This window comes from Nematocida parisii (assembly GCF_000250985.1).
Source record: "Nematocida parisii ERTm1 unplaced genomic scaffold supercont1.1, whole genome shotgun sequence".
Lineage (NCBI taxonomy): Eukaryota > Fungi > Microsporidia > Nematocida > Nematocida parisii.
The window spans coordinates 909,898-928,248 of NW_013524646.1; the positions used below are offsets into that span (position 1 = coordinate 909,898).

The window sequence follows — 18,351 nt, forward strand, 5'->3', positions numbered from 1 at the left end:
AATATACACAGTAGCGATACTCGCACATAATTAAATATAAAGCAAGGAGAACACAGCTCGCATATATACGCTTCAAGTATATATTTGAAATGTCTTGTTGATTGGCTAGATTAAGCCGGTTCATATAGGGAGAATACATAAAATAGTCAGAATAATGTCGGGTTATATCAAGTACAACTTATGCAAATAAAAAAAGCGCGTATATAACTTAAATAATCAAATGATTTAGGAGTATTTCTATTTAAGATGAAGCTTCTAAAACACAAAAATGCGGCAAGAGTATACACACAAAAAGAGACGTCCCTATTATATCCCCATAGTTCCATTCATTATTTTAGAATTTCTTACTGCAGTTGCATGCACTTTATATTTAGAGCAGAGCGGTCTAAAAAATGCAACTTCTGCAGAAACAGAGTGCCCGACAGTTGCATGTAGTAGCATCGATGAGCATATCATATCTACTGAGATAGACAATGGAAGCAGTGGGCAGGATCAGTATAAAAATAAGAATATAAAACCCTGCCCAGAAACAGTAGAGACTAGAGAAAGTATACCAGAAGATGGAAATAAATCCAAAATAAAAGAAGAAGAGAATACAGCAATGCCAAAAGACACAGAGAGCATAGCGAATATAAAAAGCACTATTTCCAATGTACAGAAACGAATGAAAACAAACAATAAGAAGATAGAAGAAACATCCAAGAAAATAGCTATATCATACGAGCAGAAAAAGGGCTGCATAGAAGGCAATTCGGGGTATAAAGAAAAAGATGACTCACCCGAAATGAAACTAATAAAAGAGCATATAACAAGTAACACAGAAATAGTTGAAATTTTATTTCATGAAATCATAAAACTAAAAAAAAGGCTAGAAATCAGTGAGAACACGGTTAGAGAAGTTGAGCAGACAATTTTTAACTTTGAAGTTTTTATAAAGAAGATACAACAGTTTGACGAAAAAATAAGCACAGCCCTCACGCCGCTTTCGGGCTATATGGAAGAGATTCGCGACTACATCAGAAAAAATAAAGAAAACCAACTATCGGAAAACAGTTCAAATAAGCACGAAGGATTTCAAGTGTCTTCCAGTAATTTTGGTGCAGATCGTGTTAGTAAATTTATAGACGGAGACAGATGGAGTATATACTCAGGCTTGAGTGGTGCAAGCCTACAAGAAGAAGGAGAGGAAGGGGGAAAGACTTGGAAAAAAAAGACTCGAAATTTCTTTAAAAGAGCCAAAGAAAATTGTGAGGCAAAGCCCAAAAATTCTCCTACATAATAATATACAGTGGCACACAGCCGATATTATATGTGCTGTCTAAAAGAAAATATAACACGAAACAACCCGAAATATGAAAATAAAGAAAAAATACTAGAGCAAGTTGCATACTAAAAAAGAAGAAGTACACAAAGCAAGTGTACATGAAGATGGGACAGTTAAGAGGGCCCATGACTCTGCTGATAGTTTCGGGGCGAGCAATTATTAAATAGTAGATAAAATTTAATATATTCTTAACAATTGTATGGTTTGGATTGAATTTTTGAAAGTAAAGAATATACTCTAAACTGTAGCCAATAATGTGCATTTCTGCATAGTGTGTGCTTTGTGAATAGGATTCATGTTTAATGCTTCTAGGCTTTTAAATATTAAAGGTGTTTCTTGTGAGGTAGCCATTGGCTTATTAAAAATAAAATAATTTATTCTTTACATTTCTTATATTAAGTGAACTATGCATGATTTATTAAAAATAAAATATTATTTATGTCTTACATGTTATCTGAAATACAAAAGATTAAAAATATATAAGATTTTTAATTTTAGTAAAGATAGCATAGGAGTATTAAAATAATTTATCCTTTGCAAAGTTTTAATGGAAAAGAAGAAATTAATAAATGCATTATTGTCTTGTGGGCTTAGCCTTCTATTAGTAGCGAGTGTAATAGCTGTCATTCCTCGGTATAAACCAGAAGCAACAAACAAGAGCAGTGCAGAAACAAGTAGTATGCATTCAATGCTAGAGACAGAGCATACAACAAAGAATGAAACAGAAAATCTAGAAGACATTGAGTCTTTACAGTCAACAAAGCCTCTAGATGAATCAGATATAAATACTCCATTGGGTGTGAAAAAAGAAGGTTTGGATATAGAAGACATGGCCCAAAATTCTAATTTAAGTATAAACACTATGTTGGATGCAGAAAAAAACACACAGCCAGAAGAAGATATATTATCTAGTAGCTCAGACAAAGAGGCCAAAGTAAATACGCAAGATAGACAATCCAAAGCAGAAGATATATCCTCTACTACCGGCTGTGCTATAGAGCCAGAAATTTCAATCGAAAAGGAATCAAACATAAAGCCAATATCTATAGAATATAATGCTCCTGATATAGATGTAGAACAAGAAAATAAAGAAATAAAAGAAACACCCGATATAGAGCATAATAAGATAGAACAGAATCCGATAATAAAATATCCGCATGACTTGGCACCAGTGCCAGTGCGCAATCCTAAAGAGGAGTTGATAGAAATGTTAGAGTGCATAGTTAAAAGAAACCCAAGCCTAGCTCCAAAAACTCAAAAAATTTATAATGACATTTATACTATTAATGCACTTCTCATAAACAGAAACACAGTTGTATTTGAAAATTTTAGATTATCCAGTATAAATGTAGTAGAAAAAATAACACTATGGGAGGTGCTGCAGGCTTGCAAAGAAGGAAAGTCCATAGACATAGATATCAGCAGTTCAGACCCTATTAATCGAGTTACTTTTTTCTATCCACAAAACCTGATGGATATTCCAGCAGTTATATATGCAATGTTCACTTATTATAACCCGAACAATATGTCTAATATTTGTTTGCATCTATTACAGTTTGACTTTCAATTTAGCAAAAATATATTCAATGAATTTCAAATATTCAAAATAGTAAGGAAGCTTATAATCTCTAGAACGGTCATTCACACAAACACGCTTAACATATTAAAAGATTTTAGTAACTTGAAAGAGCTTTCTCTTTCCAGAGGAACAATTTTAAACTCTGACGTCACCGCGTCACTGCCAAAGAATCTGGAAAGACTACTTTTATTCGGCATTGATAATGATATTGTAAACTGGGCACTTTCTGGATTAAGCTCCTGCCATAATCTATATGAAATGGATATTTCAAACATTGATTTCATGGATACATATGCTCTGAACAATCTAAAAGATTTTGGAAGTATAGCTTTATTTACACTCAGAAACATAGTTTTCACTGGCTGCCCAAACTTCTCTTTCCTCGAAAAAATGAGTATGGTTAAAAAATTAACTATGCGGAATATTTTCTACTCATACACAGAAGAGCTTAAAGTAAAAGACTTGAATAGAATTAAACAAAGCATTATGTACTTAATCCCAGAAAACACAGAAAATAGTGTGTTGGATAAATATGCAGATGTAGTAAATAGGAACAAAGAAGTTGGTAGCCGTATTTTTTTTACCAATATTGATATAGACAGTAAGCTATACAGTGACCTAGAGCTGTATAGAATAGAACCTAGAGAGTGTGAACAGCATACTATTCGAATTGAATTTGTAAATAACCTAGATTGCTTCGGGTTAGATTCAATTGGAATAGAATTCATTCTAAATGATTTACAATGCAGGCTTGATGTTAATACTATGCCGCAAACCACAGTGGTTACACAAGCCCTATTACTTGAGAGCCTACAGAGCATTAAATTTCCATTCTTGGAGATAAAAACCATTGACACAATAGGTTTAAAGAACTCTCTTAATAATGTCTTCAAAGAAAGCGCGATAATGAACATTCTTTCAGACCAAATTATGAAGTATGCAAGAAATAGCAGGATAAAAACCTTAATTATGGTGTCCCTAGTGCCCTCAGTAACAATAGATCTGTATAAGATTGCTTTGTTTAACAGCAATATGCCAGATCTTGTAAATCTGAGCCTCTTCAATGTTGGTTTTGATCCAGGCAGTATAGAATATAAAAACAGCAATGAAACAAGTAATATGGAATACTATAAAAAGTATATACAAAAAAATCCAAATAGCAAGTTTTATTCATTTATCAAAGAAGAAAATATTCTTAAATTTGCTTAATTTCTATATTAAAACCAATTAAAGCAGATAAATACTACGGTTCATGTTTTTAGCCAAGACTAAAAAGTCTTATTTATGGTCTATTATCCAACCTATATTATACGAATAAATAACTATAATAATTTTAGAATTTAAATAAAAACATGTATGAGAACAATAAATACTCAAGTTTTGGGCATGTACTTATCATTTCGGGGTATATTGTAAATTTAGACCCGCTGTGCTAGGGCAGTAGAGTGCAAATTATATAATAAGACAGAAATCTTGCAGTATATATCAGGATGAGCCAATAATATTTTTATTCCAATATATGTTGCTTTGATGTGTTATTTATGCTTATTAGTACTAGATTCTTATAGAACACATTAAGAAAATTTATTATTATACAATTTATCTGAAGGTAAGTCTGAATTGGGTATACTCTTTATTATATGCATTAGACAGTGGTTTAAACATTTCCTTAAATATAGAATTCCGAAATTTATTGAATATGTATCTATAGACCGTAACATCAATTGAATTTATACTGCCATGTTTATGTAAATATTCAGATAACTCATGTAGTGCTATACTAGTGCTAGTCTTAGCATACAGCACAGTAGAACAGCTTGCAACTATTTAACCCAGACATCTATTCTAATTTAGAGAGAGGCTCAAAGGAGTAGAGATAGCTTACTACAGCACCAGGCCTAGCACCGCTGTGCCCTTCGGACTACGAGTCCGTGCAGACTTAGACCGCTTCCTAAACACAGTGAATAGCTCTCTCCACTCTCTCCTTTCACTATCTTCTCTATGTTGGCTACGTAGCAGGGAAGCAATAGCGTTATTTCTCATGAGTACACCAGATTCAATATTCACATATGCATTTCTACGTGTAAAACGATTCAAGAGGCGCTAGAACGTCTTTTTTCGCCCAATTCAATAATTTTGTTTATTGTTTTCACAAGACGGTCGTATTTTTCAACACTTTTTGGGATTTCTTTATCACAAAATATATCCTTACTCATTTTCAATTTTTTCAATATATAGAAATGGTCAAGAACCCAACAATCCCATTTGTTATCTAGATTAAAATTATAATTAAAATCTATTTTGTTCATTAGAGTCTTTATAATCTCTTTCCTTTTATCTAAACTGCAATAATTATTTATTTCTACATTGGCAATCCATGTTAAGTAAATAACAAATATATTTGATCCATCTGGCTGCATAACTGTTTCATCTATTATTTTTATGAACTCTAAAAGTGTTTTAGTTGGCTCATTAGTCTTTATAGAAAAATTCACTATATTGTTAATTAATATGAATCCTGAAATAAAACCATACTTTTCATCACTATCTGCCACAACCATCATCAAGTTTTTAAAGCACTTTAATATAACATCTGGGGGATAGTTTGACTTCTTTAAAATTTCAATAATTATTGTATAAAAATTATATATAGTGATTGTAGCAACCTCTTCCCAGCAGCTCTCAATTCTTGGATAGTAGTTCTTGCTGTCTTTATTAAGCATGCAATAAAGCAGCATATTGTCTCTTGTTGCTAGATCATTCAATGGAGTGCTTCCTATGAGATTATTGGTAAACCGAACTAGTGAATTGTTTTTTGGTAGAGTATTCTTTACGTGCATGACCAAGAAGTATTTAACAATGTTTACTTTTTGGTCAACAGATAGAATCATCCCGTGAAGGAAAATATCATTTATATTATCATGGTTATTTCTAATACTTTCTTGAATTCGGCCCAATGCATACTTCTTTTCCTTCTTAGCAAGTTCTATGTTTATATACTGTCTAATTATGTATGCTGTGTAACTCTCTATATTACTATAAGTATTTTGTATTTCAGTCAACTTTTTTTTAATAGTATTTTTCTCTTTAATAGACAATAAGTTTTTTAATAAGCTTATTGAGGAATGCCCTGAAGTTATTCCTACTAATATTCCATTTTTTTTCTCATTAAAAGTATATACTAGCTTAAACACACCAAATAAGTCCAGCTTATTATCTTCTCGTGTACCCACTGTAAATTTGTCACACTCTACATCAAGATTCTTGTTATTTGATAGCTCCTTGAATATTGTAGTCAAGCTTTCTTCTATATAAAGCCCATCATTAATATTCTTATTAGAAAGAAGCTTTTCTAAGTACTTAATTTCTTTAACTACTTCTTCTTTGCTTCGGGTTATATATGATGCAACATAAAGAATATTCAACAAACTGCTGTCCAGCTCATTCGTCTTCTCCGTTAAGTAAAGAATCTTGTCATTCTTCAAGTCTGCTATCACTCTACACCAATCTTCGTGCATTGTATAATCGGTGACTTCAGTTGGCTCAGTGTACTTTTTAAAGAAGTCTTTCAGTGGCTTAGTTTCTTCATTGTCGGGCAGATGGTCTGTATTGTACTTCTTTTTATTTGGATCATATACTAAACAGCACACTAGCCCTAGCAGAGCTGCTTCTACACAGTTAGAATATTTTTGAGCTTCATTGTTTATGAATTCGTCATTTTCCCGATCATATGCTTTAACCCGAATATAGGACGGAAGCTGTGATGAATTAATAAATGGGCATGCTCCAAAGTCTTCTATTATATCCTTAATATCGTAAATAGTTGTAGTGTGGTCGATTTTACTTGGCTGTGCACCTTCTTGTATAAAGCACTTGTTCAGTACTCTTTTGTATGACTTTTTTTTATTCTTTGAAATAGATTTATTGTTATTTATCTGGTCGTTCAAGATAGTATATACAGCATTTACAAACTCAATATACTTTTCTTTTGTGTCAATAAACTCGTATATGTACGACTGAATAAGGAACTGCACGGTACTTAAGAACTTTCCTTCCATGAACTGCTCATATGTAGTTGGCTCAGTGTAGCCTTCTTTTTGTATGTAAGTTATTGCATCTCCTGCATAGTGTTTCATAAAGTTAATAAGTTTAACTGTTTCTGTGTGGTAAGTTTTAATTTTTTCTTCTGAATTTTTCTTGTTTACATAAAGTACTAGGCTCTGGTCAATATATGCAGTTTCTCCGTTAACACTTTTCAGAACAAGTTTTTTCTCTTTTTTCTTTTCTTCTATAGCAATAGGAATATCCACCTGCTCAGACAGGAGGAAAAGAGCTGCCAGGATGTTCATACTCTGTGGCTGCACTTCATCTTTTAGCAGAAAAGAAGTGGGTGCATCCAGTCTTCCTGCTATGATGGAAAGTGCACCATCCGTGCATGGAAACATATTGATTAGATGTGTATGAAATCTAAGAAAATAATCATTCTTTGCTTTAAATTTTTTCGGGTCATATATATCATCATATGCCTGGTCATTTACTGGCTTTCTTTCGTATTCATAAATTGATCTGCCATCTTCACCGATTTTTATCACTTTATACATTGTGTCTATTTCTGGCGCATATAATCGTTTGTTGTACATATATCCGCTCTTGTGCATAATATATCCTCTGGATGGACTAAGTGATCCATCTGGATGTATTAACAAGTTACCTTCTTCAATAACAACTTTGGTTTTTTCTATTATATTTATATCACTCAACTCAAGTCTTGCACATATCGTGTACATCATCACTAGTAGCTTTATAATCATACTATGTTGGTTTGGATAGTGAGATCCAGAATAACAATGGTTAAATATGATATTAATATATGTGCATTCATCATTTGTGATGGGGGTAAACACATTATGATCATAAATGATGTGGTGAAAACTATATGGGAGTGTTTGAAGTTCAATAAATAGCAAGGTTTCACATACCTAAGTCTTTAAGGAAAAAACAGCTTACTATTGTTCATCCTAGAAATAAATTTAAAGATATATGTTATTTTGTTTTTAATAACTCCGTGCTATCTTTACTGTTGATTGGTTAATGCATAATAAACACTTATGGGCGTGCCTGATTGCATATATAACCCGAACTATTCTTTGATTGGTTACTTATTGCAATTCATACCATCTCCTATTTAAATGCTCATCTAATTTATTCCAGTTATACTACAATAAGATTGGTTGTCTGGATTAAATATACTGCCACACTCTTTAATACACACTTTGCCTTCTATCTTCTTATTTGTTCTCTTTCTGTTTAGTCTCCTTCTCTACCCATTCCTCCTTTCTCTTCTCTTTCCTTCCTTCCTTCCTTCTCTTCTCTTTTTCTTTTTATTATTCTATTTATATAGAAGGTATAATAATTCAATATGTAACACATACACCAATAAAAATATTATTATACAATTTATTTTAAATTTCGGATTAGGTGCATACTCTTTATTATATGCATTAGACAGGGGTTTAAACATTTCCTTAAATATAGAATTCTAAAATTTTATCTTATCTAAGATTTTTTTAGTTTTTAATGAAGAATAATGCAAAAACACTACTATTAATATTCATGCTTATGTGTCTATTGCCACTAGGCATAGTAATTTGCACAGCCTGGCGTAAATTCAAACGGGTAGATAAGAGAACTACTAATATGGTTTTAGAAAATCCCTGTGAAAAAAAACAAGAGATAAATAATCTAAATAGAAATACTCGCCTGAACTCGGCGGAAAGCGAACCTACGCTAAGAAAAACTACTCCATTAAGTGCAGAGAGAAATGCAAAGGAATTGGGATATGTGCCAAATACACACTTTAGTCCAGTGGATGGGACTTTTATGGAAAATAATTCTAGCACAAAATCAGTGTTTATGGAATGCAATGTCTCAAATAAGCAAGCTGAAAAACAAGAAAACATCCAGATAAAAGATGTAAAATATACGAAAAATCAAAACATAAACGCCTCTCAAGAATTAGCATCAGTTCCTGCATGTGGCTTACAAGAAAAAGAGGAGTTAATAGAGCTGCTAGAATGTCTTTCTAAAAAGAACCCAAGCCTAGCTCTAGATCCTCGCGATTACAATGACACTTATATTATCAATACACTTCTTGTGAACAGAAATATACCTGTAATTGAAAACCTTGTAATTTCAAGCATAAAGGCAATAGAAGAAATAACACTATGGGAGGCTTTGCTGGCATGCAAAGAAGGAAGGTCCATAGACATAGATGCCAGCCACTTATATTCTAGTATTCAAGTTGTTATTCGCTATCCTAAGGACCTGTTTTATATTCCACTTATTGCACATGCATTGTTTACGTATTACAGCTCAAAGAATATGTCTTTTGTTTCTTTGTCCCTATTGCAGTTTAACTTTAAGCTAAATATAAACATTTTCAACGAATTTCAGATATTTAGAGAAGTAAAGAGTCTTATGCTGTGCAGAACATTTATTTGGACTAGCACCCTTAATACACTAAAAGGCTTTAACAATTTGAAGAAGCTTAGAATTTCAAAAGTAATAGTGTTAAACAGCGGCGACACTGCCACAGCTCCCTCTTTACCAAAGTCACTGAAAAGATTAATTATATCTGATATTGATAAAAAAATTCTAAACTGGATTCTTGTTGGAGTAGACCTATGCCCGAATCTAGAAGACGTAGAAATCTCAGAAATTGACTCTATGGATACTTGCGCTCTGAATCAACTAACAACTCTTAGCAAATTAACTTCATTCAGACTCAGAAACGTAGTGTTTTCTGGCTGCCCAGACTTCTCCTTCCTTAAACAGATGAATATACTCAGAAGACTAACTATGTGGAATATTTTCTATTCTTACACTGAAAAGTTTAAAGTAGAAGAATTGAATAAAATTAAAAATAATCTACTATACTTAGTTCCAGACAGTGCAGAAAAGAAAATACTCGATGAATATGCAGACGTAGTGAAGAAAAACAAAGAAGTTGGAAAAAGCATTTCTTCTATCAATATTATTGTAGATAGCAAGCTATACAATGACCTAGGGATGCATAAAACAGCTCCTAGGAAGAATGAAAGGTGTGCTATCCGAATTGAAATTATAAATAACATAGACTATTTCGGGGTATATTCAGTTGGGTTAGAATTTACACTAAATGATACACATTGCTGGCTTGATATTAGAATTGATCCGGAAACAGCAGTAGACCCTGCCTCTTTATTACTTGATAGCCTACAGAGAATTAGATTCTCGTTCTTACAAATAGAAACCATTAGAACAATACATGTAGAGAATTCTCTTAGTATTAAACCAAAAGAAAATTTAATAATAGACATGCTTTCAGATAAAATAATTAACTATGCAAAGAACAGCAAGATAAAAAGCTTAAAACTAGTAGCTTTAGTGCCATCAGTAACAATAGATATGTATAAAATTATTATGTTTAATAATTCTATGCCAGATCTTGAAAACCTAGAGCTATCAAATATTACCTTTGCACCAGACACTACAGAGCCAGAAAGCATCGATGAAAAAAATACTCTGCAGATTTATAAAGAACATATGCCAAAAAATCTGAATTATAAGTCCTTTGCATTTACTAAAAGAGAAAACAATCTTGTATTTTCTGGGTATTCATAACAAGCCATATGAGATGTCCATCTATGGACTATGCCCATGCATTTAATTTGGTTTCGAGAGCTTTCTCTGCAATCTACTAACCAATGTATATTGAATGAATAACATAATACTTTTATAATTTAAATAAATTGTACATAAAGAGTAATAATAGTGTATGTATTTCATTTTTTCTTTTATTTGTATAAAAAACGAAGAGGGAATAAATTTGCAGTATACAAAAAAAGAGAAAAATCAGCAGCATGTAGAGAAATAAACAGCCCAATATAGTCTACATATAAATCAGGGCATGTTTAGTTATAAGGAATAAATGTTATACTGTAAATTCAATAACTAAACGCTTCGAAATGGCAGTAAATAACAGGAAATGCATGGGTATGATAAATGAAAAGAGTAAAATATGCTACGCATGGGATTAAGCATGGCAGCAGATAGATAATTCGAGTTTTCTCTAACAATCCGCTATAAGCACTATTTGGGTATATGGTATTAAAAAGAAACAAGATAAATTAAAATATTTTATTCCCTGAAATGATTTTTAGTATAATAACAAAGCTGCTACTAGTAGCATACACTGTATGCGCAAGAAGTATGCCAAAGGAAATAAAGGACATGCATGAGACTCTGTTCGGGAGAGAAGGTTGTTTAGTAGCAATCCACCCAGATGGCCCACTCAGTCCATTCCGTGGGTATATTATGCACAAAACTGGGTATATGTATAACAAGAGACTCTATGCACCCGAAATAGACACCGAATATAGTCTGAAGCCAACTAATGAAGTAGCAGATAATGGAGGCCCAATTTACAAGTATATAAGAGACCCCGCCAAGGACAGGCCATATACAGATATTTGTGAGGATCTGGAGAAGAACGAGTATCTTAAGCAGTTTCATACACAGCTAATTCGGATGTTTTCCTTTGCAGAAGGGTCGCTTTCTATTGTAGCAGACAGAGAAGATGCACTGTATTCATTCTTAAAAAGGGATGAAGTGCAGCCACAGAGCATGTACATTCTGGCTGCTCTTTTCCTCTTGTCTGAGAAGGTAAACATTCCTATTGTAGCAGAGTTAGAAGAAGGAAAAGAAAAGCTTGTTCTAAAAAGTAAAGATGAAAAAACTACATATGTTACCCAGAGCCTTGTTTTATATGAAGACATGACACGGCTAAAAAAAGGAGAGAAGAACTATCACACAGAGACTGTGGACATTATTGCTTTTCTGCGCAGGTATATAGACAATCCCCATATGCATGGGCTCACTGAGCCAATTTCATATAAGCAGTTTATGTCAGGGGAATTTTTGAGTACTCCACAGTTCCTTATTCAGTCATACATATACGAATTTGTTGGCATAGCAGGCCGATATATTGAGTTTGTAAATGCGGTGCATACTCTTTTAACTGAGCAAATAGATTACAATGACTCTGGTGTATTTAATGCAATAAATAGTGTAAGCCAGAGGGATAGCTATGTGTTTGAAAAGTGCTTTATAGAAAAAGAAGATCTTTCTAGCGCAAAAGACCACATAACCTCCATTTATGAATACAGCAAGATGCTAGACAGCTATGATGCTTTCCCTTTCATTACACCACTACAGCTGCCACACTACAAACTAATGAGTACATATAGCAGAGACACAGATACTTTTATACTGGATGACAAAAGAATGTATTTCAACTGTTCAGAGACTGTTCTGCTAGGCTTATTATGCTGTCTGGTTTATGACCCAGAAATGAGAGCATACACAACGGAACATTTGCCCAAGGCTTCAAAGCCATTGAAAGACTTTTTCAGAAAATACAGCAAGCCGGTTGAAACTACAGGATATGAGATGCAGCAGGACTGGTGCAGAGTAGTGGCAGACTTGAAGAGTGATAAGATTCTGTATAGGCTTGAGGGAGGCAATTTGCTAGGCGGTGGCCTGTTAAACATTTTATATGTTCTAGCAGAAGTGGCTGGAGAGAGCCAAGAAGCTTGCAGAACACTTAATTACATAGAGAAGATGTGCTGTGCAGGGAAGATATCTAACCCGAATGACATAGAAGAGTATCTAACTAATATGCTCAGGTCACTATCAAAGAATAAGAATCTTATAGTAGAGTCTAATAAGCTTATATTAAACATGCGAGAAGATACAAAGCACGATGTTTTTGGTGGAATAAAGCTAATGTACACAGCCAATGGTATAAAACACGGAATATTTATGGATATACGCCTACGCCTGGCCAGATTTGTCCCGATAGAAGATTTATTATCTAGTGAGAACGACAAAACCGTAGAACGCACGCTTACTGAAATACAGAGTGCGTACAGTGACCCAGAAAACTATATAGAGTGTTTGATTGGACAGTACATCGGCATAGAATTGGGTAAGACAGATATCTGGTATATACAATCAAGGTACCTTCTTAATGAGAAAATTCAAGCGTGCATCAAAGATAACTCAAACAGTGTGTACAGTCTGTTTATTTTAGGAAAGATTGATTGTAGCGATTATGTGGTTCGAATCATCACATATTTTTTACCTCTCTATAGAAAAGAGTACGCTTTGTCAGAAAATAGTCCGCTGGTTCGGTTTACCAGCAACATAATAGGCAGTGTTCCTCTGGACAATCCGGTGATAAGAGAGGATGTTTTAATTGGCCACCATTATAGTGAAGAATTCAGTAGGTACTATCCGCGAATTGAAATATACTAGAAAAAGGCCATGAAAATTGTCTGTGTATGTTTTTACACGGGTTCAAATGAATCGAATGTGCCAAGCTATCCATAGGATGTTTGGGAATACAATGTTTGTTAGATGTATTACTACTATTATTTCTGGTTATTTTAAGTACCTCTGGGGCCAAAATTCTATGAGGTAGTGTTTTATTTTAAGTATACAATATAGAACATCCAGAAATAGCAGAAGAGGCGTGTACACGATAGGTGTACATAAAACAAATGTCTGCTCAATAGTGGGTACAGACCATCATAATAAAGAGATTCTACAATACACTTTTTAATTCAGAGTTTTCGGGTTATGCCAGGAATAATAAATTAAATTGATATTTATGAAATATAAATATGCACTGAAACTTAAATAATAGTTAAAGTTTGCGAATGAGCAATTTCAAGAAAGCAACTTATTTCAAACAGAATATCTCTTATAGGTTTATATTTTTAATGGAAAAAAACACACTAATAAAACTGCTATTGCTTATATGTTTGGCTGTGTTAAATGCCTTAATTAGTATAAAAAAGCTGCCTTTAATTAATCTAAGTAAAAGAAAATATATGTATGCACCGAGCTGTATATACATTTCAGCATCATCTGATAAAAACCCCATATTCAAAAAATCTATTGACACTCCCAAGCATTGTGGTAAGAAGGAAAAGGAAAATAATAATATTACTCAAAAAATAGCTCAAGTACTTTCAGAGAAACTCGAAAAAGACTATCAAATGATAAGAGAAACCGACAGAAAGGAGCCAGTATTTATAGCAAGTAATACAACCACAATGAAGACCCCAGAAACCTCGAATAGCAATGAATTTATAAATAGAGAGAACAATAACCCGAATCAAACGATAAAGAGAAAATCCAAAGAAATAAAAAAAACCTTTAGATCAAAGGACAGCAGTGTAGAAAAAACAAGTGAAGAGCCCCAAGTATTGTGTGAATATAAATATGCATCAGAAAAAAAGGAAGTAATAGAAGTACTGGGCAAAGTTATTAAAAAGAGTCTAGAGGGCCATGGATTAAACCAAAGTTTCATTAACGAAATATCTATTAATACAGTTATTGAACATAAAACAACAGTTGTAATTGAAAATACCAGCATATCTGGAGATATAGAAACCAAAACTCTCTGGGATGTACTAAAGGAGTGCATTGCGGACACAAGAACCGATAAAAATGACAGAAGGAATATTGCCACTTCTATTGCTTCATATCCAAAGCGCCTTAAGCCTGTGCCAATAATTATCCATGCGATATTAGCACACTACAATTCATACCAGGCGCGTGTGGGCTGCTTGGTTATTTGTGGGTTTGACCTCCAGTTAAATGAAAATGCATTTAGCGTCTATACAATATTTTTTTCGATAGAAAAGCTTCTGCTGCGCAGAACACTAATATCCTTTGATGTATTGAATATGTTAAACAAGTGCATTTCATTAAAAAGCCTCTCTGTTTACATGGGATCAGTTATAAAATCAAACGCAAATATTAATCTATCACTACCGTTGCATCTAGAAGAACTAAATCTGGGCTGCATTAGCAGGCACTATGCAAACTTAATACTTTGTAGCGCAGCCATGTGCCAACTTCTCAGAGAAATATCCATATCTAGTATTGACTTCATGGACACCGACCGGCTAAATGGTTTAAAGCATATAAATAATGTCAGATCATTCACTCTCAGAGATATAGTGTTTAGTGTGTGCCCTGACTTTTCATTCCTAAAAAGAATGAGTGCACTTCAAGAGTTAAATATGAATAAGATTTTCTACTCATACACAAATGAGTTTAAGCTAAAAGACATATATGAGATTAAGGAGACTCTGAGGTATCTAAGCACAGAGGCGGCTCTAGTGGACTCATATGTTTTGGAAGGGAATAATATAGTAAAAGAGAATAGAACAATTGGAATGCACATTTCTCCCACTACCATTCGTGTAGATGCTAAGTTGTATATAGATTTGGGGCTTAATAGAATGCTACCTACGATGAACCAAGTGTATACTGTCTGTATTGTATTTGTAAAGGAAGTTTATTGTTTCCTAATGGATCCAGTTGAATTAGAATTTTCAATAGACAGCACACTGTGCTATCTTGACATTAGTGCAAAAACTGCCACTTTCGCCAGTCAAACACTACTTAGGCAGATCCAGCAGATAGAGCCTCCATTTTTATACATGCAAAGCATTCAACACATATATCTAATGAACTTCCTTAAAGAGCTAAGTCAAAATAGCATAATATCGGTTCTATCTGACCGTATATTAAATTATACACAGAACAACAAAATAAAAACTCTGTATATATCTGCCCCGCTAACACAGTTAACAATGGATATATATAGAATTGTTATGTTTAATGATAGAATGCCTGATCTTAAAGAGCTATGTCTGTTTAATGTTCTTTTTATACCTACAAGCACAAGTCCCAGGAACGAAAATCAAAAAAAGGCGCTAACGGCATATTCTACGCTGATACATGCGGCCCCTCCTCTTATGTTTAACTGCAAGCTTATGAAAAGCGGCGATATTCTTATAATAATGGATTCTTCTACTGATGGCCGGACATTCACCTCTATGAGCCGCTCTTTCTAGTAATCATGCCAGCTTCTATTTTACATTATTAAAGGCATAAACTAATGGGTAATTATACTGCCATATAATTCTCTATTTTTTATTAGCAATAGCGTATACGGTGTTACTAATACTATATGAATAGTTTATTTGTATGATGTTTATATTTAAAAATAAAATAATCCAAAAGGAAAAAAAGAAGTATTAAAGATAAATAGGGCATATTTCTGTTGAACAGCACAAGTAAAGACATGAAACCTCGCTTAATAAGATAAATTAAACATGAGAAGAGGCCATAGTAAAGTATCTACTTGTGCCCAGAATATGATTATTTCAGGTTATATGATAGCAAAGAGATTCAATTCATGTGAGTTTTATTTTGGGTTATATTATGCTAGGATGATTAAGAGGGAGGACATTAGAATAAATTAATTTATTTAAATAGAGTAATTAAGATACTAGGTCTAATAGGTTTTTAATTAATAGTTTTATTCTGGTAAAGAGGGTATTTCTCAGTGTAGAAAGTTAACTATCTAAGAAAGAAGATCTTTTGAAGGGCATAGGCGCCCGCGGCAGAGACAGCTAGAAGCATGTTAAATGTGATTTGGCCTGCTTTGCTGATGTAAGTAGGAGTAAGTGTTGCTTTTTTTATAGTAGTGGTAGGAGGAAGTGGTATCTTTTCTGTGGTGGTAGGTAATATATAATCTGTAGTGGTAGAAGGCATGTGATGCATTGGAGAAGAGAGAGCCAGCTCTTTTATCAAAGCCATGTAGTATGACATTTCATCTAATCCCCTTTCTTCATCTGTTAGTCCTATATGTTCAACTGCATACTTGGTTATTTTCCATATATATTCTACATAGCTTTCTATATCGCTATCTGCTGCATTGTAGAAGTCATTGTTCGCATTCTGCAACGGATTAGATAGACCTATATTATTAGTTAGCACAGCGTACCCACGTAAGTCCCCTAGCTTGTCTTTAAAGCTCATTGTAGCAAAATTTAGTAAATTCATTGCGCTTTTTACTAAATACCATATTTCTTCAAATTCATCATTGATCTCATATGTATTATCATTGGATACGTCAACATTGGAAACTCTACTTTTTGCATTTTCAATTATAGTGTATATTTTGTTAAAATACTCTTTTCCCTCATTTATATGCTCATCTTTATAGCTATGCAAATAACCCTTTAAATATTTTAAACCATACGGTGTTTCTATATTTGAAAGATGTTCAATAAATTTAAAGACGCCAAACAGTTGATATATAAAGCACTTATTTGTAAACTTCCATATATTTTTAAGGTGGCTTATTGTTAATTTGGTAGTAATTTCACTGCTATTTTTCAAATCGAGTAAAAGGGGCATGTCTGCAGAAACAATATCTAGATATTCTTTGTTTACATTGAATTTAGGCAAAGCCATACCAAATTTTTCTATTTCATTAAACATTCCTCCAATAAACATAGTTAATTTTACTTGGGATGTGTCTATTATGTTCTTAAGACGACTCAGCGTTTCTTTAGTTGTTTTTGGTGTAGAGTAGTCAACTATTTTATTTATGAAGTCTTTAGAGCTGTTAAATCTTGCAATATCCCCAAAGTCTTGCTTTTTGTACATTGCTGGGGGTTTATTCATATCTAAAAACATGGCAGCCACTTGCTCTTCACTTATATCATACTTTTGAAACAAATCTATTTTTTGACTTGCGAATTTTAATTTAAAGTGTGTTTTGATCATGTTTTTGAAGTCTTCTTTTACAAATGGATAGTAATCACGCACTCTTGCGCTAAGAATAGGTACATTTATAATTTTGTCATTATTTCGGGTTATATTAACAGATTCAGTGTGCATATTCGGGTTATTTCCCATGTAATACACAACAACAAAGTCTTGTACCAATTCTTCAAAGTAATTTGAATCTACTATAGTTTGATAGCTACTAATCGAATAGTAATTATTAGTTTCTAGCCAATGGTATTGCAAATAATCATTTAATTGCATTCCTGTAATGGCTTTAAAATTTGAATTAAACTTGTATATAATGTATCTATGCTCAGATTTGGCGTTTCGTGTTTGCCGGATTTTTTTCAAATTTCTTTTTGGTTGTTCAGTACTACTATTAGTTGCTGTATTTTTACCATATTTTTGTATTGATGCTTCTAACATATTATTTGCATATCTAATAGAATCTTCTCTTTCACCTACAGTTGAATCCATGCCGTGTATAGTGCTAATTATCCCTTTATGTATATGGTCTTGAGGGGCGTGTGCAGAAGCTAGTGTAGATGTATTTACCAGCTCCATAGACGTCTGTACTAGTCTAATATTTATGCAGATTATTCCTATTATAAGCATAGCATATTCTGTTACTTTAATTTGCTGTGGTATAGAATATAACATATTAATCTTTGCTTTATTCACATTAAAGTTCTTATATATTACTATTTGATCATAAATTAAACACAAATTTATATACTTTATGAGATGC

At 33.1% G+C, this 18,351-nt stretch overlaps 8 protein-coding genes across 8 annotated transcripts; 5 read left to right on the forward strand and 3 right to left on the reverse strand.

The window, feature by feature from the left end:
* Positions 1–268: 268 nt before the first annotated feature.
* Positions 269–1,279, forward strand: NEPG_00632 (uncharacterized protein; the record flags this gene model as incomplete). Its single annotated transcript, XM_013203009.1, has 1 exon — positions 269–1,279. The coding sequence occupies one exon, from the start codon at positions 269–271 to the stop codon at positions 1,277–1,279; it is 1,011 nt and encodes a 336-aa protein (XP_013058463.1).
* A 592-nt stretch (positions 1,280–1,871) lies between these two features.
* NEPG_00633 (uncharacterized protein) lies at positions 1,872–4,215 on the forward strand (the record flags this gene model as incomplete). The annotated part of the gene is made up of 1 exon (XM_013203010.1): positions 1,872–4,215. The coding sequence occupies one exon, from the start codon at positions 1,872–1,874 to the stop codon at positions 4,110–4,112; it is 2,241 nt and encodes a 746-aa protein (XP_013058464.1). The 3' UTR covers positions 4,113–4,215.
* A 572-nt stretch (positions 4,216–4,787) lies between these two features.
* NEPG_00634 (uncharacterized protein) lies at positions 4,788–4,946 on the reverse strand (the record flags this gene model as incomplete). The annotated part of the gene is made up of 1 exon (XM_013203011.1): positions 4,788–4,946. The coding sequence occupies one exon, from the start codon at positions 4,944–4,946 to the stop codon at positions 4,788–4,790; it is 159 nt and encodes a 52-aa protein (XP_013058465.1).
* A 50-nt stretch (positions 4,947–4,996) lies between these two features.
* On the reverse strand, positions 4,997–7,965 carry NEPG_00635 (uncharacterized protein; the record flags this gene model as incomplete). Its single annotated transcript, XM_013203012.1, has 1 exon — positions 4,997–7,965. The coding sequence occupies exon 1, from the start codon at positions 7,712–7,714 to the stop codon at positions 4,997–4,999; it is 2,718 nt and encodes a 905-aa protein (XP_013058466.1). The 5' UTR covers positions 7,715–7,965.
* Positions 7,966–8,480: 515 nt separating this feature from the next.
* Positions 8,481–10,565, forward strand: NEPG_00636 (uncharacterized protein; the record flags this gene model as incomplete). The annotated part of the gene is made up of 1 exon (XM_013203013.1): positions 8,481–10,565. One exon carries the CDS (start codon positions 8,481–8,483, stop codon positions 10,563–10,565), a length of 2,085 nt encoding a protein of 694 aa, XP_013058467.1.
* Positions 10,566–11,093: 528 nt separating this feature from the next.
* Positions 11,094–13,545, forward strand: NEPG_00637 (uncharacterized protein; the record flags this gene model as incomplete). The annotated part of the gene is made up of 1 exon (XM_013203014.1): positions 11,094–13,545. The coding sequence occupies one exon, from the start codon at positions 11,094–11,096 to the stop codon at positions 13,257–13,259; it is 2,166 nt and encodes a 721-aa protein (XP_013058468.1). The 3' UTR covers positions 13,260–13,545.
* A 118-nt stretch (positions 13,546–13,663) lies between these two features.
* NEPG_00638 (uncharacterized protein) lies at positions 13,664–15,877 on the forward strand (the record flags this gene model as incomplete). Its single annotated transcript, XM_013203015.1, has 1 exon — positions 13,664–15,877. One exon carries the CDS (start codon positions 13,664–13,666, stop codon positions 15,875–15,877), a length of 2,214 nt encoding a protein of 737 aa, XP_013058469.1.
* A 446-nt stretch (positions 15,878–16,323) lies between these two features.
* NEPG_00639 (uncharacterized protein) lies at positions 16,324–18,263 on the reverse strand (the record flags this gene model as incomplete). Its single annotated transcript, XM_013203016.1, has 1 exon — positions 16,324–18,263. The coding sequence occupies one exon, from the start codon at positions 18,261–18,263 to the stop codon at positions 16,386–16,388; it is 1,878 nt and encodes a 625-aa protein (XP_013058470.1). The 3' UTR covers positions 16,324–16,385.
* Between the last annotated feature and the right edge of the window lie 88 nt (positions 18,264–18,351).